This window comes from Phascolarctos cinereus, unplaced genomic scaffold (assembly GCF_003287225.1).
Source record: "Phascolarctos cinereus isolate Bilbo 61053 unplaced genomic scaffold, phaCin_HiC Scaffold_1;HRSCAF=81, whole genome shotgun sequence".
In the NCBI taxonomy this organism is placed as follows: domain Eukaryota; kingdom Metazoa; phylum Chordata; class Mammalia; order Diprotodontia; family Phascolarctidae; genus Phascolarctos; species Phascolarctos cinereus.
The window spans coordinates 103,536,756-103,557,090 of record NW_027555514.1 but is presented as its reverse complement, the minus strand read 5'-3'; the positions used below and the strand labels follow the sequence as shown (position 1 = coordinate 103,557,090).

The 20,335-nt window shown below is 43.4% G+C and overlaps 1 protein-coding gene across 2 annotated transcripts in view; it reads right to left on the bottom strand.

The window, feature by feature from the left end:
- PARP12 (poly(ADP-ribose) polymerase family member 12) overlaps positions 1–19,193 on the bottom strand; it is a 29,696-nt gene extending 10,503 nt beyond the window's left edge. Inside the window, exons 1-6 of one of the 2 annotated variants that reach the window (XM_020998015.1) lie at positions 18,749–19,193; positions 12,394–12,529; positions 5,861–6,125; positions 2,617–2,721; positions 1,023–1,146; positions 23–215 (exon numbers count right to left, since the gene is read on the bottom strand). In XM_020998015.1, the coding sequence (XP_020853674.1) occupies positions 23–215; positions 1,023–1,146; positions 2,617–2,721; positions 5,861–6,125; positions 12,394–12,529; positions 18,749–19,107 (1,182 nt within the window). In that variant the 5' untranslated portion in view covers positions 19,108–19,193. The remainder of the gene's footprint in view (positions 1–22; positions 216–1,022; positions 1,147–2,616; positions 2,722–5,860; positions 6,126–12,393; positions 12,530–18,748) is intronic. The other variant, XM_020998016.1, reaches the window with a different exon arrangement.
- Between the last annotated feature and the right edge of the window lie 1,142 nt (positions 19,194–20,335).

Genomic DNA, 20,335 nt, shown 5'->3' with positions numbered 1-20,335 from the left:
CCCAAGTGAGCCCCTCCCTTACCTTTAGGCCATACTCCTGCCACAAATCACGATCATTTTTCCAATACCAAAGCCACTCAGTCGTGAGGATGAAGTGTGGAGGCCTGACAACGGAAGAAGCTGTGGAGAGACGCCGAGCTTTGTAATGGGCACAAGTCATGTTATCAAAGTTTACGGAGGCAATCCCAGGGCTCCATGCAACCTTAGTAAGAAAACTGTGAAAGAAAGCAAGTGGGTAAACATTCCACAACTAAGTGGCACCATAGTGCATAGAGTGTCGGGACCAAAGTCAGGAAGACTTATCCGGAATGTGTTTTCATGCTTGCATTGGGATACAGGTCTGTCTAGGAATTCACTTCAAACCGAGTTTCAAACCAAAGCTCACCAGAAGAACCAGGTAGCTTCCCACTTTATATACCCTCGTGATCTAAGGCCTAAAGGGACCTCAGGGCTCATCTGTCCAACTTCCTCATTTTCCAGATGACCAAAGTCATAGGGTGATTAAGCAACCACTTCGGTTAAGCACTCTGTGGGACTAGAAAGTGTAGCTAGTGAGTGATGGAGCTTGGATTGGAACCCAAATCCTCTCTCCAAATCCAGGAGCACAAAACAGTATCATGCTAACAACTCAATCAACTTCACCAACTAATCCTTTAATGGTGTTCCTATTCGGTAAATATTTACATAATTATTTACTTCTCTCTCCACACCCTCCACCAGCTCCCCACAGCTGGGAGAAGTGCAGGAGACAGGGCAAAAAAACACACTACCAAAGACTGGTATTTTGTTTGTTTGTTTTTGGTGAGGCAATTGGGGCTAAGTGACTTGCCCAGAATCACACAGCTATTAAGTGTTATGTGTCTGAGGCAGGATTCGAATGTGCCACCTAGCTGCCCCTGAAGACTGCTATTTACCATGCTTCCACATCCTTATAGGCAAATTAAATAATATGGAACTTAATAGCTTCCCAAATTCCCCCCAAACAGCCTGGGCACAGGGCAGAAATAAATAACATTTCATACCAGCTTTTACTGGGGTCACAGTATGCCTTTTCAATCTCTTCCACTTCTTCCAAATCCTTCCAAGTTTTCCCATCAAGAAACTGCCATCTATATGGCAAATGAAAGTGGACTTTAAAACACTTATCTAAAACAAAAAAAGAAGCAAAATCAAAATGGTAATTCCATACAGTGTGGCCTAAATAAACAATGAAAAACACAGTACAGGTGTAACCTGATTTATGCAATACCGCCTAAGGCTAAAAACCACTCCAGCATCTTTGCCAAGAGAAACCCCAAGATCTGTATTGGTGTGCAATGGGCCACAGAGTCACAACTAGGAGACCGAACACCAACAACGAAGTAAAGCTAAGACTCCAGCAGTGAAGCTTCGAAGACAGTGCCAAGACAGGTCATGCTGCTCAGACCACCTTGCCAATAACGCCTAGAACATGAGCTCAGGCCCCAGGAGGTGCTTTGCTTCATTTACACAGGCCACCAGTAGAAAGGAGCAGCAGATGAGTCCTGTGTGGCTGAGACATCCTAGATCCAGAAGAATAATCTCAAAGCACACATTCTGTTGAAACTGGCTGCCCAGGCATCATCTTCCTTCCTGTAGGACAGGACACCAGCCTCCAATCATCTCCCCCTTCTCTCAAACAATACTGCTCTGAGTGCCATTTAGTCATATATTTCATGCCTTATTTTCAAATCCTGGACACCAGGGGTAGACACTGGGGACAGAGGATGTCTATGAGCTGGATGGGCATGAGCTCTGAGCCAGACTGTGCACTTATAAATGTGCCAGCCTGCAGGGGGTCTGAACTTAGAGTCTTTACACTGTAATAAAGAAACTTCCTGCATTGTAAACAGCTTCCTGAAAGTGATCTGGCTGATGACTCACTGTTGAGGAAGGAATAAACCAGGGCTTCAGCCAGAGAATCAGAGAGCTAGAGCTGGGGCAGACACTGAGGGGATGGGGCATCCAATAATCCAACCCTGCCATTTTATAGACGAAATTACCAAGGCTGACTTTGTGTTCTGCAGAACCTTCAAATAAAGAATCTTGCCCCTCCTTCCACACAGCACTGTCCATGGCAATATGGCAGTCCCCACCTCCCACAGGATCTCCTCCCAAAATCCCTTCCTAAGTCAGGTGTTTGGAGCCTGGAATACTTTTCCCCATGTTAGTGATAATCCTGGGCCAATCCACACATGTCTGAAATACTACTAAGGTAGCCGCCAGCCCTGAGCCCATGGCCCCAAGAGAAGGACTGGTTGGAGAGCCTCAGGATTAGCAGAAAGTGTCTTGCACTGGACCTCACGAGGCCTAGGTCCTAATATTGGCCTCACAACTACCTGTGACCCTGGGCAAATTACTTCACTTTTTGTTTTCTTTCCCTGTTAAATGAGGGGGTTGGAAAAGATCACATTTAAAGTCCCTCCTTGCACTAACATTCTAGGATTCTACTTACTACAACAGTTGACTTGAGGCCTGGTAAGGATCTCACAAAGAAGAATTCTGGGATTAGATAATTGAGTAAAACTAGGCACTTGACTCAAGGGGCAGCGTCCTGGCTGTGCTAATACAGGAGACGGCAAAGTGTCAGCACCTTACCTTTAAAGCTACAAGCCTTCCTAATGTGGTACAAGCAGATCTGATCATTCTCTTCATCGCTTTTAGGGGCGGTGGCAGGTACAGAGTCACTACTACATCTTCTTTCTGCAACATAGATGCATGTAAAATAAAGAATTAGTTTCCATCAAGCCTCAATTTGGAGTCAAAGTATTTCAAGGTACAAAGGAATGAAAAGGAACCCTTTTTTATTCAAAAAAGTCGAAAGTTGCTCCATCAGGCTACGGACGATATAATTCTACACTCAAAGTTAATTGAACCCTAAACCCCAGTTTGTGATTTGTTCAGATGAGTATATAAAAAAGTCTCCCTGAAATATCACAAAATGTCTTCAGACCCCAAGTTCTCCATCCCCACCCCGCCTCAGCACACTTTAAGACACAGGCAGGAACGGACCAGATCATCTCCTGAGGTCCTTCTCAGCTCTGACTTGCCAGTAGAAGGCACCAGTTTTTGTTTTTTATTTATTTTTGTGTGGGCCTGTGATTTTATCAGTGTGATAACAGCATTTCATACATAAATCGATTTATAGCAAAGAGCTTTTCTTATATTAATTAGCTCATTTGATCCTCCAATTGCTGTTGTTTAGTGATTTCAGACTCTGTGATTCTTGGCAAAGATACTGTCATTTCCTTCTCCAGTTCATTTTACAGATGAAGAAATTGAGGCAAACAGGGGTTACACAACTAATAAGTATCTGAGGCCAGATCTGAACTCTCATTTTCCTGACTCCAGGGCTAGTACTCTATCTACTACACCACCTAGCTGCCCCATTTGAACCTCCACTCTACTACAACTTGTCTTAAAGAGCTGCCTGAGGCATTAAGAAGTTAAGTGACTTTCCCAGGGTCACACAGCTAGAATATGTCAATGGTAGAATTTGACCCCAGGTCTTCCTGACTCAAAAGACAGCTCTCTATTCCCTATTAATATGTCGTATTTAACTGAAGATTAGAACTAGTCTCTCATGCTAATACGAACTGCCAAGAAAAGGGCCTAACACAAAAATCTAAATTTAATGGTAGAACTTATTAAATCTCTGAGTCATATTTTTCTGAAACCCCTAAGGGACAACACTGGTTCACATGTTATTTCTCCAACCCAGAACTATGTCTGCTATGCAGTTTTTCTTGAAAAATATGCCTGTGCCCTTTATTAGCAACCCCAAGTAATTTATTCAGTATTTCAGAAACCTGTTGTGCTATTGGTGTGGGAACTTCCTCCATCAACTTGGTTCATGGCCCATTGATAAATTATAGTTTTAGAGGGCTGCCTGGGCTCAGAAAAGCTGCCCTACCTGTCCACTGTCACACAGCTAATAAGTGTCAGAGGTAGCCCCTTCTGACTCCAAATCTAGTCATCTATAACCACCATGGTAAAACGCTTCTCCATTAATTTATCATTATCTGAAAACTTGTTGAACCTCCCTTCTTCACCCAAAATGGCATAGTAACAGTGGAAAGCACTACTGACTTCCAAGGTACACTGTTTGATACATTCCTCCATAAGAAAGTAATGAAGAGAAACTGATCATCCTAATTTGGATGCGACCTGAGTCAATCTACCTGTTCACCCACCTACAAAGACCAAAAACTTAATGAACAAAGATAGAAATATACTCAGTTTTCTTGCAATTAAGAGGAATTTATACAGAGCGATTAAACAAAACCTGAAGAAGACATTAAGTTCTGGTCAAGAAAATATTCCAAAACTTTTCCGAAGGCAGGAAGCAAAATTAAGGCAACAAATGTATTTGCTGGAATTCCTGACATTCATTTCGTATGACAAATCCATTCAGTAACAAGCCCAGAGACCAATACAATTAACAGCAAGTCATGAATGGCAAAACATTACCCCAGGAGGGGCCACAGAATGTGTAACTCTACTGAATGACAAACGTAGGACAGGAAAAAGGAAAAATTTGGATTGTTTCCGGCTTGAAGACATGAAGTTTTATACCTACTGCAAAAAAAAAGGAGACATATATTTTCAGATACAGTCAATGTGGGAATTTGTTTTACTTGAGGATGCATATTTGTTACAATAATTATTTATTTTTTTCTTTTCTTTTCTCAATTTGGAGTTGAGAGAGACAGAAAAACAGAGAGGAAGAGACAGGCACTAAGAGAGTGACAGACACATAAGGGAAGTGAGGGGATCAGGACAGCAAGTAGTTAATTGTGGGAACTGGGTGAACCACAGTGACTCCATCTTGTGACTCAATTCTGGAGCTAGCTCAGTTTCTATTTGGTTATGCATCTGGCCCAATTTCTGTCTTGTGAGAAAACTTTATTTAATTGTGAAAATTGAGAGAAAACCTTATTTCATTGTTTGAACCTAATCCTGCATGGCTGGGAAACTGGACTGCCTCTCTCTACCTGCTGTTTCAAGACCCTTAACTAAGGACCTAGGTGATACTGACCAGAAACTGAAGCAGGGAGTTTTCTCACAGTTGCACATCTCAAGCAAGCTATATGCCTTATCTGAAAACTGGCCCCATACTGATTAAGCAGTTATTGTCTCCATGTTCCTTTGATTGTTTAGGGACAGTTGGGGGGAATGGGATGCCTCTTTTTTCTGATTTCAGGTAATTGCTCCTATTTGCTCTGCCCTTCCTAACTTGGAAAGCCTCTAATCTTTCTTCCAGTTACAAATCAGATTACCTAATGTTGTATTATTGATTAATTGATTATATTTAATTGATTTTAATGCATAAAAGTCTATCTCCCCCTGGATTCAGGGTCCAGGCCTAAGCTGAGGAGGTCTGGTCCTGGTTTGTTGGGCAACTGGCATGCACTGCTTAATAAATCAATATGCTCGGAAGAGCAAACCTTTGTTTTCTCAATCATTTTATCTTTCATCTGCCACACAGACGGAGACATAGAAAGAGTAGAAAGAGACATAGAGAAAGAGGAAGAGAGGGAGGGAAGGAGGAAGGAAGGAAGGAAGGAAGGAAGGAAGGAAGGAAGGAAGGAAGGAAGGAAGGAAGGAAGGAAGGAAGGAGGAGGGAAGGAGGGAAAGGAAAGGAGGGAAGGAAAGGAAAGGAGGAAGGAAAGAAAGGAGAGAGGGAAAGAAGGAAGGAAAGAAGAAGAGAAGGAAGGGAGGGAAGGTGGGAGACAGGGAAGGCGAGAGGGAAGAAGAACAGAAAGAGAAGAAGCCCACCTAGCTGTCCTCTATCAGGTTGGACATTCCCTGAGTGCATGGAGAATGGTGAAGTGTTGCCTACCTTTTTCAGATGTTGCTGAGCTTTCATTTTTGATGTCAAAAGCATTTCTATAAGTGGAAGGCAACCTTTTAATGATAGCAGCACTAAGCCCCCACTTTCCCAACTTCTCCTGACATGTGGAATTAAAGACATGGGACCGTTTGCAGCTGCTGCCAAACTTACAGTTTCCCTGCAAGTAATAATGGCACAGGTGGAGTTTGGCACAAGTATTTTTAAAGGTACAAGAACCATACTGCCCATCTCCTTTATTATAGTGCACGCAGATCTGTGAACAAGGAAAGAGAAGAACATAAATTATTAAAAAATTCTTATACGTTACCATTAGCTTCCTGTTTATCTTCACTAGCTATAATACCAGGCTAATAGGACAATGGTCATGAGTTGCATTTCTATCTGGGCTTACAAAGCCCATGAGTCTTGGCCAGAGACTATACCCTTCACCCTGGTAAGCCATCTTGCAAATATGTTACCTATACACTAGAGGAACCAGGCAAGAATATGTACAAATCGATTCCCATTCCTAGAAAAATAGCTCAGAACATATGTCCCACCTTCACATGGACATGAAGACTATAAGTATTAATTACTTGAATTGTATACTCTCATAGTGGCCTCACTGATCACACTTTTCCTCTCAGCTATCTACAAAAATATAAAAATAACTAAATTAATGGTATGTGAAGTAATGATCTTAATAATCTAATTTAAGAAAATAAAACCAAACTCACTGTAAGGGAGCAATCAAAGGCAAAGAATCCTGGTGGGGATGGATTTATAAGTTTCACAGAATTCTATCAAACATTAAAAAAATTCCTACCTATAATATGCAAATTATTCTCAAAATTAAGAAAGAAGACTCGATCAAACTCCTTTTATGAAAATATATATATATATACATACATACATACATACATATGTATATATATACATATATATATGTATATATATATATATATATATATATATATATATATAGTCTAATACATAAGAAGAGGCATCTTCTTAGGTTTATTCACTCAATATTTACTAATATATACAATGAACTGTCCTAGGTCTTGGGAGGACAGAAAGACACGCAAGATATAGTTCCTACCTTTAAGAGGTTTTCGATCTAACAGAGCAGAAGGACAGGCACAATAACAAAGTTAGTAAAAAAAGTACAATATGTTATCAATTCAAATAAGGGTGAGATCTGACTGACTTCGTACCCAGTCCCCAATTTCTCCTATTTCCCTATTCCAACAGCTCTAAGAGTGTGGGAGCAGGGTTAAGGAAAACAAGTGCAGATCATCACAGTAACTTTTAAACCCAGTGCTGGGCCATGCCCAGGTTCCTATTTCTGAGTTCTACTTGGACCCCTTCATTCTAGTCACCTTCTCTGAGTCTCATTCAACTCCCATACTCAGTATCAGGTACAGCAAGAAATAGGTGCCCACCCAACTCTTTGGACTCTACATTCCTCAATTCAATTCAAAAGACATGTATTAAATGTCTTTTAGTTCAGAGTACCACACTAGGCATTGGTGCATCCAAAGATGAATAAAACATGGTCCTAGTCCTTAAGGAGCTTAGGGGAGATAAGATGTGTACACAAATAATTATAACGCACAATAGAGCACATTTGCACAGGACAGGCACAAAGTGTGGAAAAATAATCAAAGGAAGGGAAAAATACTTGGAGCTGGGGAGGCTGGAAGGACAGGGATTTGGGGAGGGGAGGGATATTGAGGATGAGTCTTAAAAGATGCACAGGATTTCAACAGGCAGAGGAGGGGGAGAGGGTGGAAATGAGTTCCCAGCATAGGAAAGGGGAGAATGAGTTTGAGAAAATACCTTTTATTCTAGTTTGGGGGGATTATGAAAGGCAATAACGTGAGGAAGAGAGAAAAAAACGGAACCAGATTATAAAGAGCATTGAATGCCAAGATAAGGAATTTGGAATTGGTTCCACAAACAAGAGGGAGCCATGGAAGGATTTTTAGCCTGAAAGTGACAGTGTTAGAACTATCATGAGAAATATTATTTTAGAAAAGTCTCACCTTAGACTTCAATGTATCACCTTTAAGATCCTGCACTTCAAAATTCTACTTTCCAACCATACTTGTTTCCTCTATTTACACCTCATTCCTTCATTCCCACTAAACCTGTTTTTTTTGTCTTTATACGAACTCCTGAACTCTGCAACTGTCCCTGTTCATCTCTCTTGCTCTACCTTTGTTTGTCATTATGATAGCAAGCCTTGGCCCTATGGGCTGCCACTTTATTTTTTTTTTAACTTTTTTAGGCATGTGGGGTTAAGTGACTTGCCCAGGGTCACACAGCTAGTAAGTGTCAAGTGTTTGGTCTGAGTCCACATTTGAACTCGGGTCCTCCTGACTCCAGGGCCAGTGCTCTATCCACTGAGCCACCTAGCTGCCCCAGGGGTGCCACTTTAATGATTCAATATTATTAGTTATTAATCTCTTAAAAGTTTCATTTGTGTCTTTCTATACCCCAGTGTCTGGCACAAGGGTGGGGAACCTGCAGCCTCCAGGCCACATGTGGCCCTCTAGGTCCTTGGGTGCAGCCTTTTGAGAGAGTCCAAGTTTTACAGAACAAATCCTTCTATTAACAGAATTTGTGCTGTGAAGTATGGATTCAGTCAAAGAGCTGCACTTGAGGACCTAGAGGGCCACATGTGGCCTTGAGGCCACAGCTTCAATGTCTAGCATCTAGAAGGCACTTCATGAATGTTTGTTGGCTGACTGATTGAAAGGCCTTTTTGTGGTAGCAGAAAACTGGAAACAAACCTCACAAAGCATTTAGAAGAATGTGAGCTGAGCAAAGAATGTCTGAGGAACCACCTTACCTGAAGGGCTCAGGAAAACGATGAGAAACCTTCAGAGAAGAGGTAGGAGCAGGAAAGTTCCATATCTCAGAAGTCAAGGAAGGAAAGAGAGTAGTAGCCAGAAGTTAGCAGTCAACAGTGTCAAGTGCTGCAGAGAGGTCAAGAGAGAGAGTGTCAGAGAAGAGAACCCAGCAGAACCTTCAAGAGCTCTTACATTTGAAGAACCAGGGAAGGAAATGAAATGGAGAGGCAAAAGAAAACCAGGACATGTGGTGTTAGGAAAGCCCAGCAGATTAACATGAAGCAGATGGGTGGTTGGTGCTGTGAGTGATACACAGAGATGCAAAGGAAAATGAGGAATGAGAAAAGACCATTGCAGCTGGAAATGATGGGTTATTCGTGACCTTTAATGGAGGAGTTTCAATTGAGTAACACACGTAGAAGCCAGACTGCCAAGAGACTGAAGAATGAGTGAATGGTAAGGAAGCATAAACAGCAAGTGCCTGCTGATTAATCTTCCTACATTTTGGTAGCAAAGCAGCAGACCAGTGACGGATAACTTGCCAGAATAAGAGGGCAGGGGGATTTTTTTTTAAGCATTGGAGAGATCTCAGCATGTTTGTAAGCAAATGAGAAGGAGCCAATGGAGAGGGAGAGAATGAGTATAAGCATGGATATTTCTGAATATGAGGTTGTTTACCAAATGTTAACACCATAAAGGGGTACAGCTGCAATGAGGTCAGCAGCATACAGGGCTGACTGAAAGAGGCTTTCCAGTGCCTGAATGATTGAGCTTCTCAACCACCAGAAATACAAATCAAAAGCAGCGTGGCATCCACACCAGGCTTCAGCCCATCCTACCCAAAACAGCCAGAACAACCTTCTTCAAAAGCCCTTTGAAAATCAAGCTCCTCTTCCCCTGGAGACTCTCCAGGAGCCATCTCAAGCCCATCAGATCCGTGCCAAAGCCTTCAGCCTGGCATTCAAAGCCAGCTGCTCCCTCCCTCACACCTTCTCACCAAGTTCACGTCTGAGGAATCCCACACATGGCTGGTCCAATCCATGTCCATCAGGCAAACCTGCCAGCTTCCCTTCAGGGCTCACCACAGCACTTATTGTTTGCACTACACACCTGGGCACCTCACTACATGCATGGGGTCTCGGCCCACAGTTTGAGAGGTGCTGAAGGGGCCACAAGTGGAAAAAGTTTAGGAAGCCCTGGAAGATTAGCCACTAGATTGTAAGTTCCTTGAGGGCAGGGACCGTCTTCTGCCTCTTTTTGTATCCTAGGCATTTAGCACAGGGACTGGCACAAAGTAGGAGCTTAATAAATGCTTACTAATTGACTGGCAGTTTAAAACATCATTATTTACTTCCTTGTGCAGTTAAACTGATCTTTCAAACGAGGTAATATATGGAGAAAACACCGTAAAGTATAAAAGCACCATCTAGATTAATGTAAGGTTTTATGTTTTTAAAGTTATTCCATATGTAAGTCTTGTTGTCCCAATGGGACTGGGGGTTTCTTAAGCACTAGGTCACATTTTTCCTTTGTCTGCTATGGGACCAGCAAAATGGTTGTGGGGGTTGTTCAGTCATGTCAGACTCTTTGTGACCCCATTTGGGGTTTTCTTGGCAGAGATACTGGAGTGGTTTGCCATTTCCTTCTCCAGCTCATTTTACCAATGAGGAAACTGAGGTGAGCAGGGTTAAGTGACTTGCCCAGGGTCACACAGCTAATAAACATCTGAGGCCAGATTTGAACCCAGGAAGATGAGCCTTCCTGACTCCAGCCCCAGTACTCTGTCCACTGCTCCACCTAGCTGCCCCAGCAAAATGTTAAGAGTGAAGAAATACTTGCTGAATCTACCAAAAATTGCTCAATAAGCCACAAAGACAGTTCTGTCTCTTGCTTCCTCCTACCCCACCCATCCCCCAAATCTCATGCCAAAATCTAGAAAAGCAATTAAATGAAATCTCATGGCATTTCAGGAATCTTCACACAAATAAGGGAAACAAATAAACAATCCTTGCAGGGAGGAGGGGGAGGGAGGAATCACATGCATATGAAATAGCATGCTATGGGTAAAACACTAGATTTGGAGCCAGGAGACCTAGGTTTGAAACCAGATTTCCTAGCTGCGTGAGCATCGGCAAGTCTTTTGCCTCTCAGAGCCTCATCAACAAAATGAGAATATTACTACTTGCACTACCTACCTCACAGTTTTGCTTCAAGGAAAGCATTTTGTTTTGTTTTGTTTTGTTTTGTTTTGTTTTGCTAGGCAATGGGGTTAAGTGACTTGCCCAGGTTCACACAGGCAGTAAGTTGTCAATTGTCTGAGGTCGGATTTGAACTCAGATCCTCCTGACTCCAGGGCTGGTGCTCTATCCACTGTGCCACCTAGTTGCCCCAAGGAAAGCATTTTGTAAGCCTGAAAGTGCTATGTAAATAAGTTATTACTTGCTGAAGTTTCCTATTATCCAAAGTTTTATAACAAAACAAATCTGGGCTGCCACTTGTAACACCATGAATTCCAATGGAGTTAAGATGATGTAGTAGAATGGGAAATGCACTGTTGAGTTCTACTTAGCTCAACAAACATTTATTAAGCACTTACTACGTGCAAAGCACTATATTTGGTGTTAACCCCTGGGAAATTTGAGGTCCTACCCTGCTCTGACCAGCAGTTTCTAACTGCCCCCAAGAAGACTCCTATGTACCCCAGTTGTTTCTAAGCACCCCTGTTCTCAGATAGAAATAAGGACATTTCTGCCACCTCATTTTTGTTGTCCCTCCAACACCCCTTTCCTGCAGCTCGGCTGTTCTGTGTATCCAACTATGTCCTATAAAGAATCCCCTTCTCCACCTCTCTCCCCAGACATCCCTGTCTAGATAAGATAGCCTGTTGTCCTGAACTGCAATTCCTCGACCCTGAATAAATGCCTCCCTTTACTTACTGATCACCTGGTCCACCTGAGTTTTGTTTTAGGCTGACATAGGCACAAAGACAACATGAAAACAATCTTGGTCCTCAAGGACTTTATATTCCAGTAGGCCCACCTGTGCCATTATAAAGAAAATGCTATGCCTCCTTAAGGAGGAAATACACTATTCCTTAAAACAAGGATTGGCAAATGATGGCCCACAGTCCAAATCTGGCTCACTGCCTTTTCAGTATGGCCCTTGAGCTAAGGATCGTTTTTAACCATGAGTTTTAACCTGTTTTTACATGTAAAAACCATTCATAGCTTGCAGACTATGCAAAACTAGGCAGCAAGACAGGATGAGCCTTCAGGCCATAGTTGGTCAATCCTAGCCTGAAAGAGTAATTGTCTTGCATATTATATAACTATGTGTAATTCACCATGGGAACTCTCTGTTTCCTCACCTACAAAATGAGCAGATTGGACAAGATGATCTCTAAGGTCCCTTCCAGCTTAAAATATATGGCACATCTAATCTTCTTGCCTTGCAAACTTTCTTGACTCACTGTATTTATATTCGTGGCTTGACACAAGGGCCATTCCCCAAAATGGAATATACTCCTATCTTGAACTCAGTTTTCCTAGTCTCCAAAGCCCTTTCTCCTTGGCAACCTTTGTAGACAGTTAAAAAAGGAAGAATCACACCCCCTAAGTCACAGTATAGAGGGTCACATTGAAGCCTACTGTACACACACAAACATACTAGACATCTGCCACTCACCTCTGGCAACAGCGTAGAATCATTCTGAAGCAAAAGCTGACTTAATTCGTTCAAATTGAGGTGTCCTATTCCATGGCTTTTCAAGACATTCGTGTTGTGTATAGAATCAATGCTGTGGCTATATTTACATTGTTTCCTGTGAAGAGAAGAAAGAGAAGAGAGAAGAGAGAGGAGGGGAGGGCAGGAGGGAGGGGAGGGGAGGGCAGGAGGGAGGGGAGGAGAAGAGAAGAGGAGAGGAGAGGAGAGGAAATAAGAGGAGAGGAGAGCGAAAAATCAGGGTTTTTTGGGGGGGGAATCTCAGCACATCCCACCGTCAAGAACACATCAAGACTCAGTTAACAGATACACAATAAAATCAACTAGTCTTGGCAAGACAGAGGAAACATTTCCTCAAAAAGTCAGCATGAAGCATCAAGGCAAAGAGGATAAGGGGGCTGGATTTGGAGGCTGTGCACTTGGGTCACTTACTACTTGCATCACCTTGGGCAGCTCACTTCCCTTCTCTGGCCTCAGTTCCCTTAACAGTAAAATGAGGGGGTTGAGCTAGATGACCTCTAAAGTTCTTTCCAGTTCAAAATTTATGATCCTTTGGCCTTACATTATTCCTTAAAGAGGAAGTACCTCATATATTCTATCAAAGTGACCCATAGGAACATGGCACTATCATTGTAAATTTATGGCCTCTGGGTTACTCAGTAATTATGGGAGCCTACAATTAGGAGCAAATGGCTATGAGGACACTTTTGCCAGGTCTACTTTTGCCATTCCGACTCAGGAACACGCTAATAGGAATACTGGGGCTGGTTAAAATTCTGTCTCTTTAATTAAAAAAAATTAAATAAAAATTCTGCCTTTTTAGTATTTGCCTCCCTTGGTGCTAACTTGCTACTTTTGTCTACCTTCCAACCTACTGCCCCCTCCCACCTTTCTTCCAATTTTAGCAACACAGACAGATGCAAACTACCCATAACTCAGCCTCTCCAAATGCTCTCACACCTATCCTCAAAGCTTACCTCAACACTGTACATCAGTAGTGTTCAACTCCAATAGAGATGGATCCCTGTGGATCACATAATTAACTCTGCCATTGACAACTCTTCAATGTTTCCCCACTGCCTACTAAAGTCAAAACTGCTTAGTCTAGCCTTTAAGGCCCTTCACAACCTAGAACAGGCTTCACTTTCCAGTCCCACCTCCCCTCCACAAAGTCTAGGATTCACCCAAACTAGAATACTATCAGCCCTTCACATACAAACTGTGTCCATATCTTTGCTCACAACCACATCCCACTTGCAAAAGACCTTCATACTCCAATGCCTACCTATCCTTCAAAGCCTTGCTCAAACCCTACTGCCTCCACGAAACCTTCCCTGAGCCCCTAGTCAGAAACATTCCCTTCAGACCTCCACAGAATTTTATCCCTCACTTATGCCTTTACTCTATTCTCCATTAGTGCTTTTATTGGGCAAATACAGTTGCTGCACATCTGCATGATCGTATGACCTTTGCTTGATTGTAAGCTCCATCTGAACTGGAATCACATCTTCATTATCTCTGTGTCTTCTCCAGACCGTGACTTGGTACCTGATAAGCAGCTGTTAAGTGAACCAATGGTTAGCACTGTGGCCCCATTTGCCCCAAAGAAGAGACGAAAGAAAACAAAAGGCCTGCCTTAAACCCTTCTTTTTCCCCACTGCCACCTATCTATTCTCTCCTGCTGTCATCCTATTGGGTTAGGCACGAATAATTGGGTGGGTATAAATTATGCCCAGTACAGAAGCCAAACCCTTCTACTGGACACAGTCTGCAATGTAAACAATATGTCTATTCAAGTAGTAGCTTTGTTAAACATCACCCCACAAGGTATACGATGTACAACCCAAAAGTGCCTTGAGGGGGAGGTGGCAATTCATGAAACCAGTTATTACCTGTGAATTATTAAGTCAAGATAGAAGTATCCTATGCAGTCATGACATACCAGAGTGTGCTGTTACCTCTGGACACTGGGACAGGAGGTTAGAATAATAGTGTTCAAAGCTGTATACTAAGCCAGTACTGTGGAAGGACACAGGAGAAAGAAGATGGAATCTCAGCCCCAGAGGAGGCCAATCATTTCATCAGGCCATCTCATCAGGACAGCAAAGCACAGACAACATGAAAGGCGTGAGACTTATCACAAAAGAGCCATTGTATTAGACAGTATAGATGGAGAAAGACGCTGGCAAGAAATGTGACTACTAGTTAATATAGCCCTGAGAAAGTTTAAATTCTGGAATTACAGAAATTACCAACATAGCCAACTTGTATTCATACCTAGTTGCTCTTCTGGAAATAAAAGAAACCCATGGTTATCTTAAATTGTTCTCAGATTTCTTTCTCCTATCATGGTACAGAGTCAGAAGACTAGGATTCATATTCTGAGACCGCTACTTAGTATCTGTGTGATATTAGGCAAATTAGTCTCTCTGAGCCTCAGTTTCCTTGACTATAAAAATGAAGGGGAGTCTTCTAAGATCCCTTCCAACAACAACAAAGTCTATGCTTCAACAACCCTATGGTGTCTTTTTACTTAAAACACCCATATCACCACCCTCTTCTGCCAAAAGACAAAGCATTTTATAAGGAAGGAGAGATAAGGAAAACAAAAAATGGAAGGCCTTTTCTTCTTTGAGGGAAAGGAGTTTTCTTAATCTCCAAAATTCTGCTCAATGCCTTGGCAGGTTTTTGCTAGCAGCAATGCCAAAATACCTTTACTAAGAATAACTCATTTATGCAGGGCTTTAAGGACCTCTCCTCTGGATAATCCTGGGAGGTAAATTGCTGAGTCTTCCCCCCAGACTACACAAACATCTGCCAAGAGGATAAGGATCTTTAAATCAGCCCTGACCAGGAAACGTCTGAGTTGGCCAAAGGTCACCCCATAATCTGCATTTTTCTCTAATGTGATCATTTTTCCAACTCATACAGGATTTCCATTGGTCCAACCATCCTTGTAAACAAATATCTCGGTACAACCTAATCATGCATCCAGGGAATGGATGCAGGGGCCAATGCCTACATTCTAATGATTGAAACATGTAGGACACACATGTACATATGTGCGTATGTGTGTATATACAGAATGCCCATGTAGATACACAAACATATGGGCATGTGTGTATGTATATATTCATATGCATATACATCCACATACATACATATACATACAATAACAGAGATTCAATACAAATAAATACAAAGTAGTTAAATATAAGGTAGTCTGAGGGGAGGGCACCAGTGGCTGAGGGGATCATGAAGGTGTATGAGCTGTGACTTGAAGGAAGCGAGGGATTCTGGGAAACAGAGATGAGGAGGGAGTGTACTTCAGGCATGGAAGACAGCCACTACAACAGCAGACGGAGTGTCTTGTGTGAGAAAGAGAGTACAGGAAGGTCAGTAATGAATAACTATACTGGACAGATAGGTTGGAACATGGTTATAAAGGACTTTATGGTTTATTCTAGAGACAATAGGGAGCCCCTGGAGTTTACTGAGCAGAGGAGAGATTTGGAGAGGTCTGAGCTTAAGGAAAATCATTTTGTCATAAAGATAATTGGAAAGGAAATCAGGAGATCTGGGTTGTAGGCCTAACTCTGCCACTTTGTGATTTGGGGAAATTCCCTTGGAATTATGAATCACAGACTCATTAATGCTGAAAATAATCTGAGAGGTCAGTGTTTCTCAAATTATACTGCAGATCTCCCATATTCCAGATCAACCAACAAGCATTTTTTTTTTGGTCAGGGGAGGGGGGGCAATCAGGGTTGAGAGACTTGCCCATGGTCACACAGTTAGTAAGTGTCCGAAGCCAAGTCTGAACTCAGATCAGCCTAACTCTATGGCTGGTGCTCTAGCCACTTTGACACCTAGCTGCCCCATCAACAAGCATTTATTAAGGATGTACTATGTGCCAGAAACTGGGTTAGGTGCCGGGGAAAAAGGGGAAAAAAGTGAACCAACAGGAGGGATACCACCAGCAAGTAGAGCCACCATGTTGCTGGGGCCATGACAACAAGACAACCTGATTCTCCAAAGAGAGGCCATTCATCCAGATTCCTTCCACGATATATATGACTCAAAAGAGGAGAGGGAGAGGAGTCTTCAGCTACCTGGACTATGCCAGCCTGCCAGGGAAACAAAAGATGGGAAGCCTGAGCAATCCAACAACCGGGTATGTACTGGGGCAATCAGAACAGGTGAGAAAGACAGACACAAACAGGAAGGCAGGAACAGAAAAGCTATGAGTCAGTCAAGAAAGAAAGCCATCACCCAGGCCTGTGAGGTCTGCTGGTGAGGGGGGATGGGGCAGAGGAGAGTACAAGGAAGAGAGAATGATCTAAAGAACTCTGGGTTGCCTCCTTCCGAGGGGCCAAGGAGGAGCGCCCGCTCCCACCGCCGCCACTTGTGGCTTGGCTTCTCTGACAAGGAGGAGAGCCCCCTTCTCAGCCGTGGCCCTGTTTCTCCCTCAGTCCTCACCTCTTATCCCCCTAGTCTCCTCCCTGATGTCCTTGATTCTTCCTGGACAAGTGAAATTCAATCTCTTTAATAACAAGCTGGATTAAATCTGGATACCTACATACAGATAGGCTTGCCTTTAAGCAATCCCATTATACAAAAGCTGCATTTATTAAAGACATATTAGGAAGTTCATTCCTTGTTTTACAAAAAGAATTTGGGCTCAAGGAATAAGAGTTGGAAGGAACTACAGAGGTCATCAAATCCATCCCCTTCACTTTACAAATGAGGAAGTGACTTGCTCAAAGTCACAATGGGAATAAACATCAATCCAGATTAGAACTCAAGTCTTCTCTCTCTCTCTCTCTCTCTCTCTCTCTCTCTCTCTCTCTCTCTCTCTCTCTCTCTCTCTCTCTTTTTGGTTAGGCAATGGGGTTAATTGACTTGCGCAGAGTCACACAGCTGGTGAGTGTTATGTATCTGAGGTCACATTTGAACTCAGGTCCTCCTGACTCCAGGGCCAGTGCTCTATCCACCCTGCCACCTAGCTGCCCCCAGAACTTATGTTTTCCAGACTCTAAGAACAAACCTTTGTCTACTAACTACACTTACAAGAGGATTTCCTTAAATGTTCTTTCCTGGTACATTCTAAATACTGGCTTATTTCTGCAAACATCTTTTCCACTTTTTTAGAATACAGCTATGACATACTGCAATGATCTTGCCCTCTCTGGGCTTCACTTTCCTCATCTATATTATACTCTCCGTTACAGTAGATGGTCTCTAAGATCGGGACCAGCTCTGAATCTATGAACCTATTTCGTGGGTTTTCACTATAACTCATATTTGTATAGTACTTTAGGGTTCCAAAGCGCCTTTTACATATATCAATTCATTTAATCCTCACACCTGTTGGTGTGGTCCAGTTAGTGGCCTTATGTTGCAGAAAATCACAGGCAGTAATGAGACCCTGGACCTCCGATACCCTTTATAATTCACCACGTCTCCACCCACTTAATTTTATTAGGATTTATTTTATTTTTTATATTTATATTTCATTCTATTTTATTGGAGATTAAATGTACAGAAAGGTCAGAATTAGGAAAGTACTGACACAAATACTGGCCTAAGTAGGGATTAGAAGGGGGAAGAGCAGGGAAGGAAAGGGCATGATGGGGAAGTGGTCATCCCTCTGACTTCCTACATCCTCGGACAAGTAGAGGAGACCATCACCTCTTCCCCCCCATCCCCCATCCCTCCCCTCCCCAGTATTGTGCAGAGGACTAGGGGGCTAGTAGACATTCGTTTTCGGATCTGCTGCGCCGAATAGGAGACGCTTAATAGATGTTGATCGTTGGACTGATCTAAAGGGGCGAGCTGCAGCAACTACTGTCCAAACCGAAGAGAAGCGAGAGATTTAGGTGAATAAAGTGTCGGACCTGGAGTCAGGAAGACGTGTTCAAATCCTGCCTCAGCTTTTTAGGCCTCAACTTCCTCGTCTGTAAAACGAGGATACAGACAGCGCTTGCCTCAGGGGGTGGTAGAGAGGCCCAAAAGAACTAAGGTCTCTAAAGCTACTCCCTGCGTCATCCCTTAAAGAGGATGGATAAAAAGCACTTACCTCCTCGGGCAGTAGGGGGGCTCAAAGGAGCGAACTCTAGTAAAAGCCCTTGGCAAACCTTAAGGCGCTCCGTAAACGTTAGCTGTGGATGTGACAGTGATCCCAGTGGCGGGGACTTTGGCTGGGAATGACCCGAGACAAGGCTCCGGTGCAGGCGAGCGCCCGGTCCGCAGGTAACCTCCCCCTCCCTCCCCCCAATCCTCCCGGGACCCAGACCCGCAGAGCCGGCAGGACCCTCACCCGATATTCGAGAATCTGCAGTTTCCATAGAGGAAAAACTTGCAGAGGTGCAGCTGCCCGCAAAAGCCGTCGCAAGTGGTCGAGTACGCCTGGCACAGCCTCGCGCCGCTGGCGGCCACCAGCACCCGCTTCTCCGAGCTGCTGCCGTCCCCTCCGCCGCCGCCCTGGGCTTCCCCTTCGCAGCTCCCCCCGCGCGTCCTCAGCACGAAGCGCCCCGGGGCCAGTTTGCGCAGCGTCTTCTCCAGGGCATCCTCGCTAATGCCGCCCGGGAGCCGCCGGGCCAGCTCGCCCAGCTCCAGGCTGCCCCCGGCCGCACACAGTTCCTTGGTGACCAAGCTGGCAAAGGCTGCCTGGGCCATGGCTGGCCTCCCTCAGCTCGCTCGCCCCAGCAGCAGCCGAAGCGCGCCCCACCCCGCCTTGGTTCGCCTTGCACCGGAAATGGGGGCGCGCCCGGAACCAGCTGGAGAAAGGCCGGGCCAGCCCCAAATAGAAACCGAAAGCTGTCCCAAGACAGGAAAACAAAACTTACCCCAAACCCAGTCCCCGAGCGAGATCGCTCAAAGTCAAGTTCTCCAGGGCTTACTAGAGGAAGTCAGGGCGTGGGGAGCAGCTGGAGACACAGCTCATTCATTTAACCAAAGGATTCCACCAGTCAACAAGCAGTTGTCGTTATTTATTAGTATATATTACAACATGCTTAACATGTGTTTGTATTATATGATAATTCTGAGTGTATTTCTCTTATATTGGCATATGATAATTAGCGATTGTTAACTACTGCATAATTATTTTATCATATAAAATATATCTATAGTATATCTTAAATTTTAATTTAAGTGCCTGCTATGTACCAGGCACTTGGCACATATTTTCTCATTTTATCCTCACAACAACCCTAGGAGGCAAGTGCTATTATTATCTCTCACTTTACTGATAATGAAACTAAGGCAGACCGGTTGTGACTTGCCCAGGGTCACCTAAGTATTGTTTTTGGGCACTTTTGAACTCAAGTCTTTCTGACTCCAAGTCCACTGACTCCATCCAGCTGCCTCTTAATCATGTTATCATATTATTAACAATTACCATGTGATACTATTTAAATATTATTTAAACAATACTTTAGTATAGTCATGTAAAATCGGGATTTTACATGTTGTGATCTGACATGAGGGTGAGGTCTCAATAGTAATTTTCTTGAAAATAAGAGGGTGACTGACTGGGCAGCTAGGTGCTGGGCCTGGAGTAGGGAATACCAGAGTTCAAACCTGGCTTCTGACACTAGCTGTGCAACCCTAGGCAAGTCACTTAATCCTGTTTGCCTCATTTTCTTTATCTGTAAAATGAGCTAGAAAAGGAAATGAACCATTCCAGTATCTTTACCAAGAAAACCGCACATGGGGTCAGATAGGCCTGAAATGACTCCACAACAAAGACTCAAAAACAACAACAAAGAGGGGTGGTTAGTTCTATTATTGAAAGCTACTATTGACTCAGTGACTCACTGTTCCTAGCTCAGCTTCTCAATCAGTGTTGGGGCAAGTATCACCCAGTCCCTAGATATGTCTCCAGACAAGTCACCCCCTACCG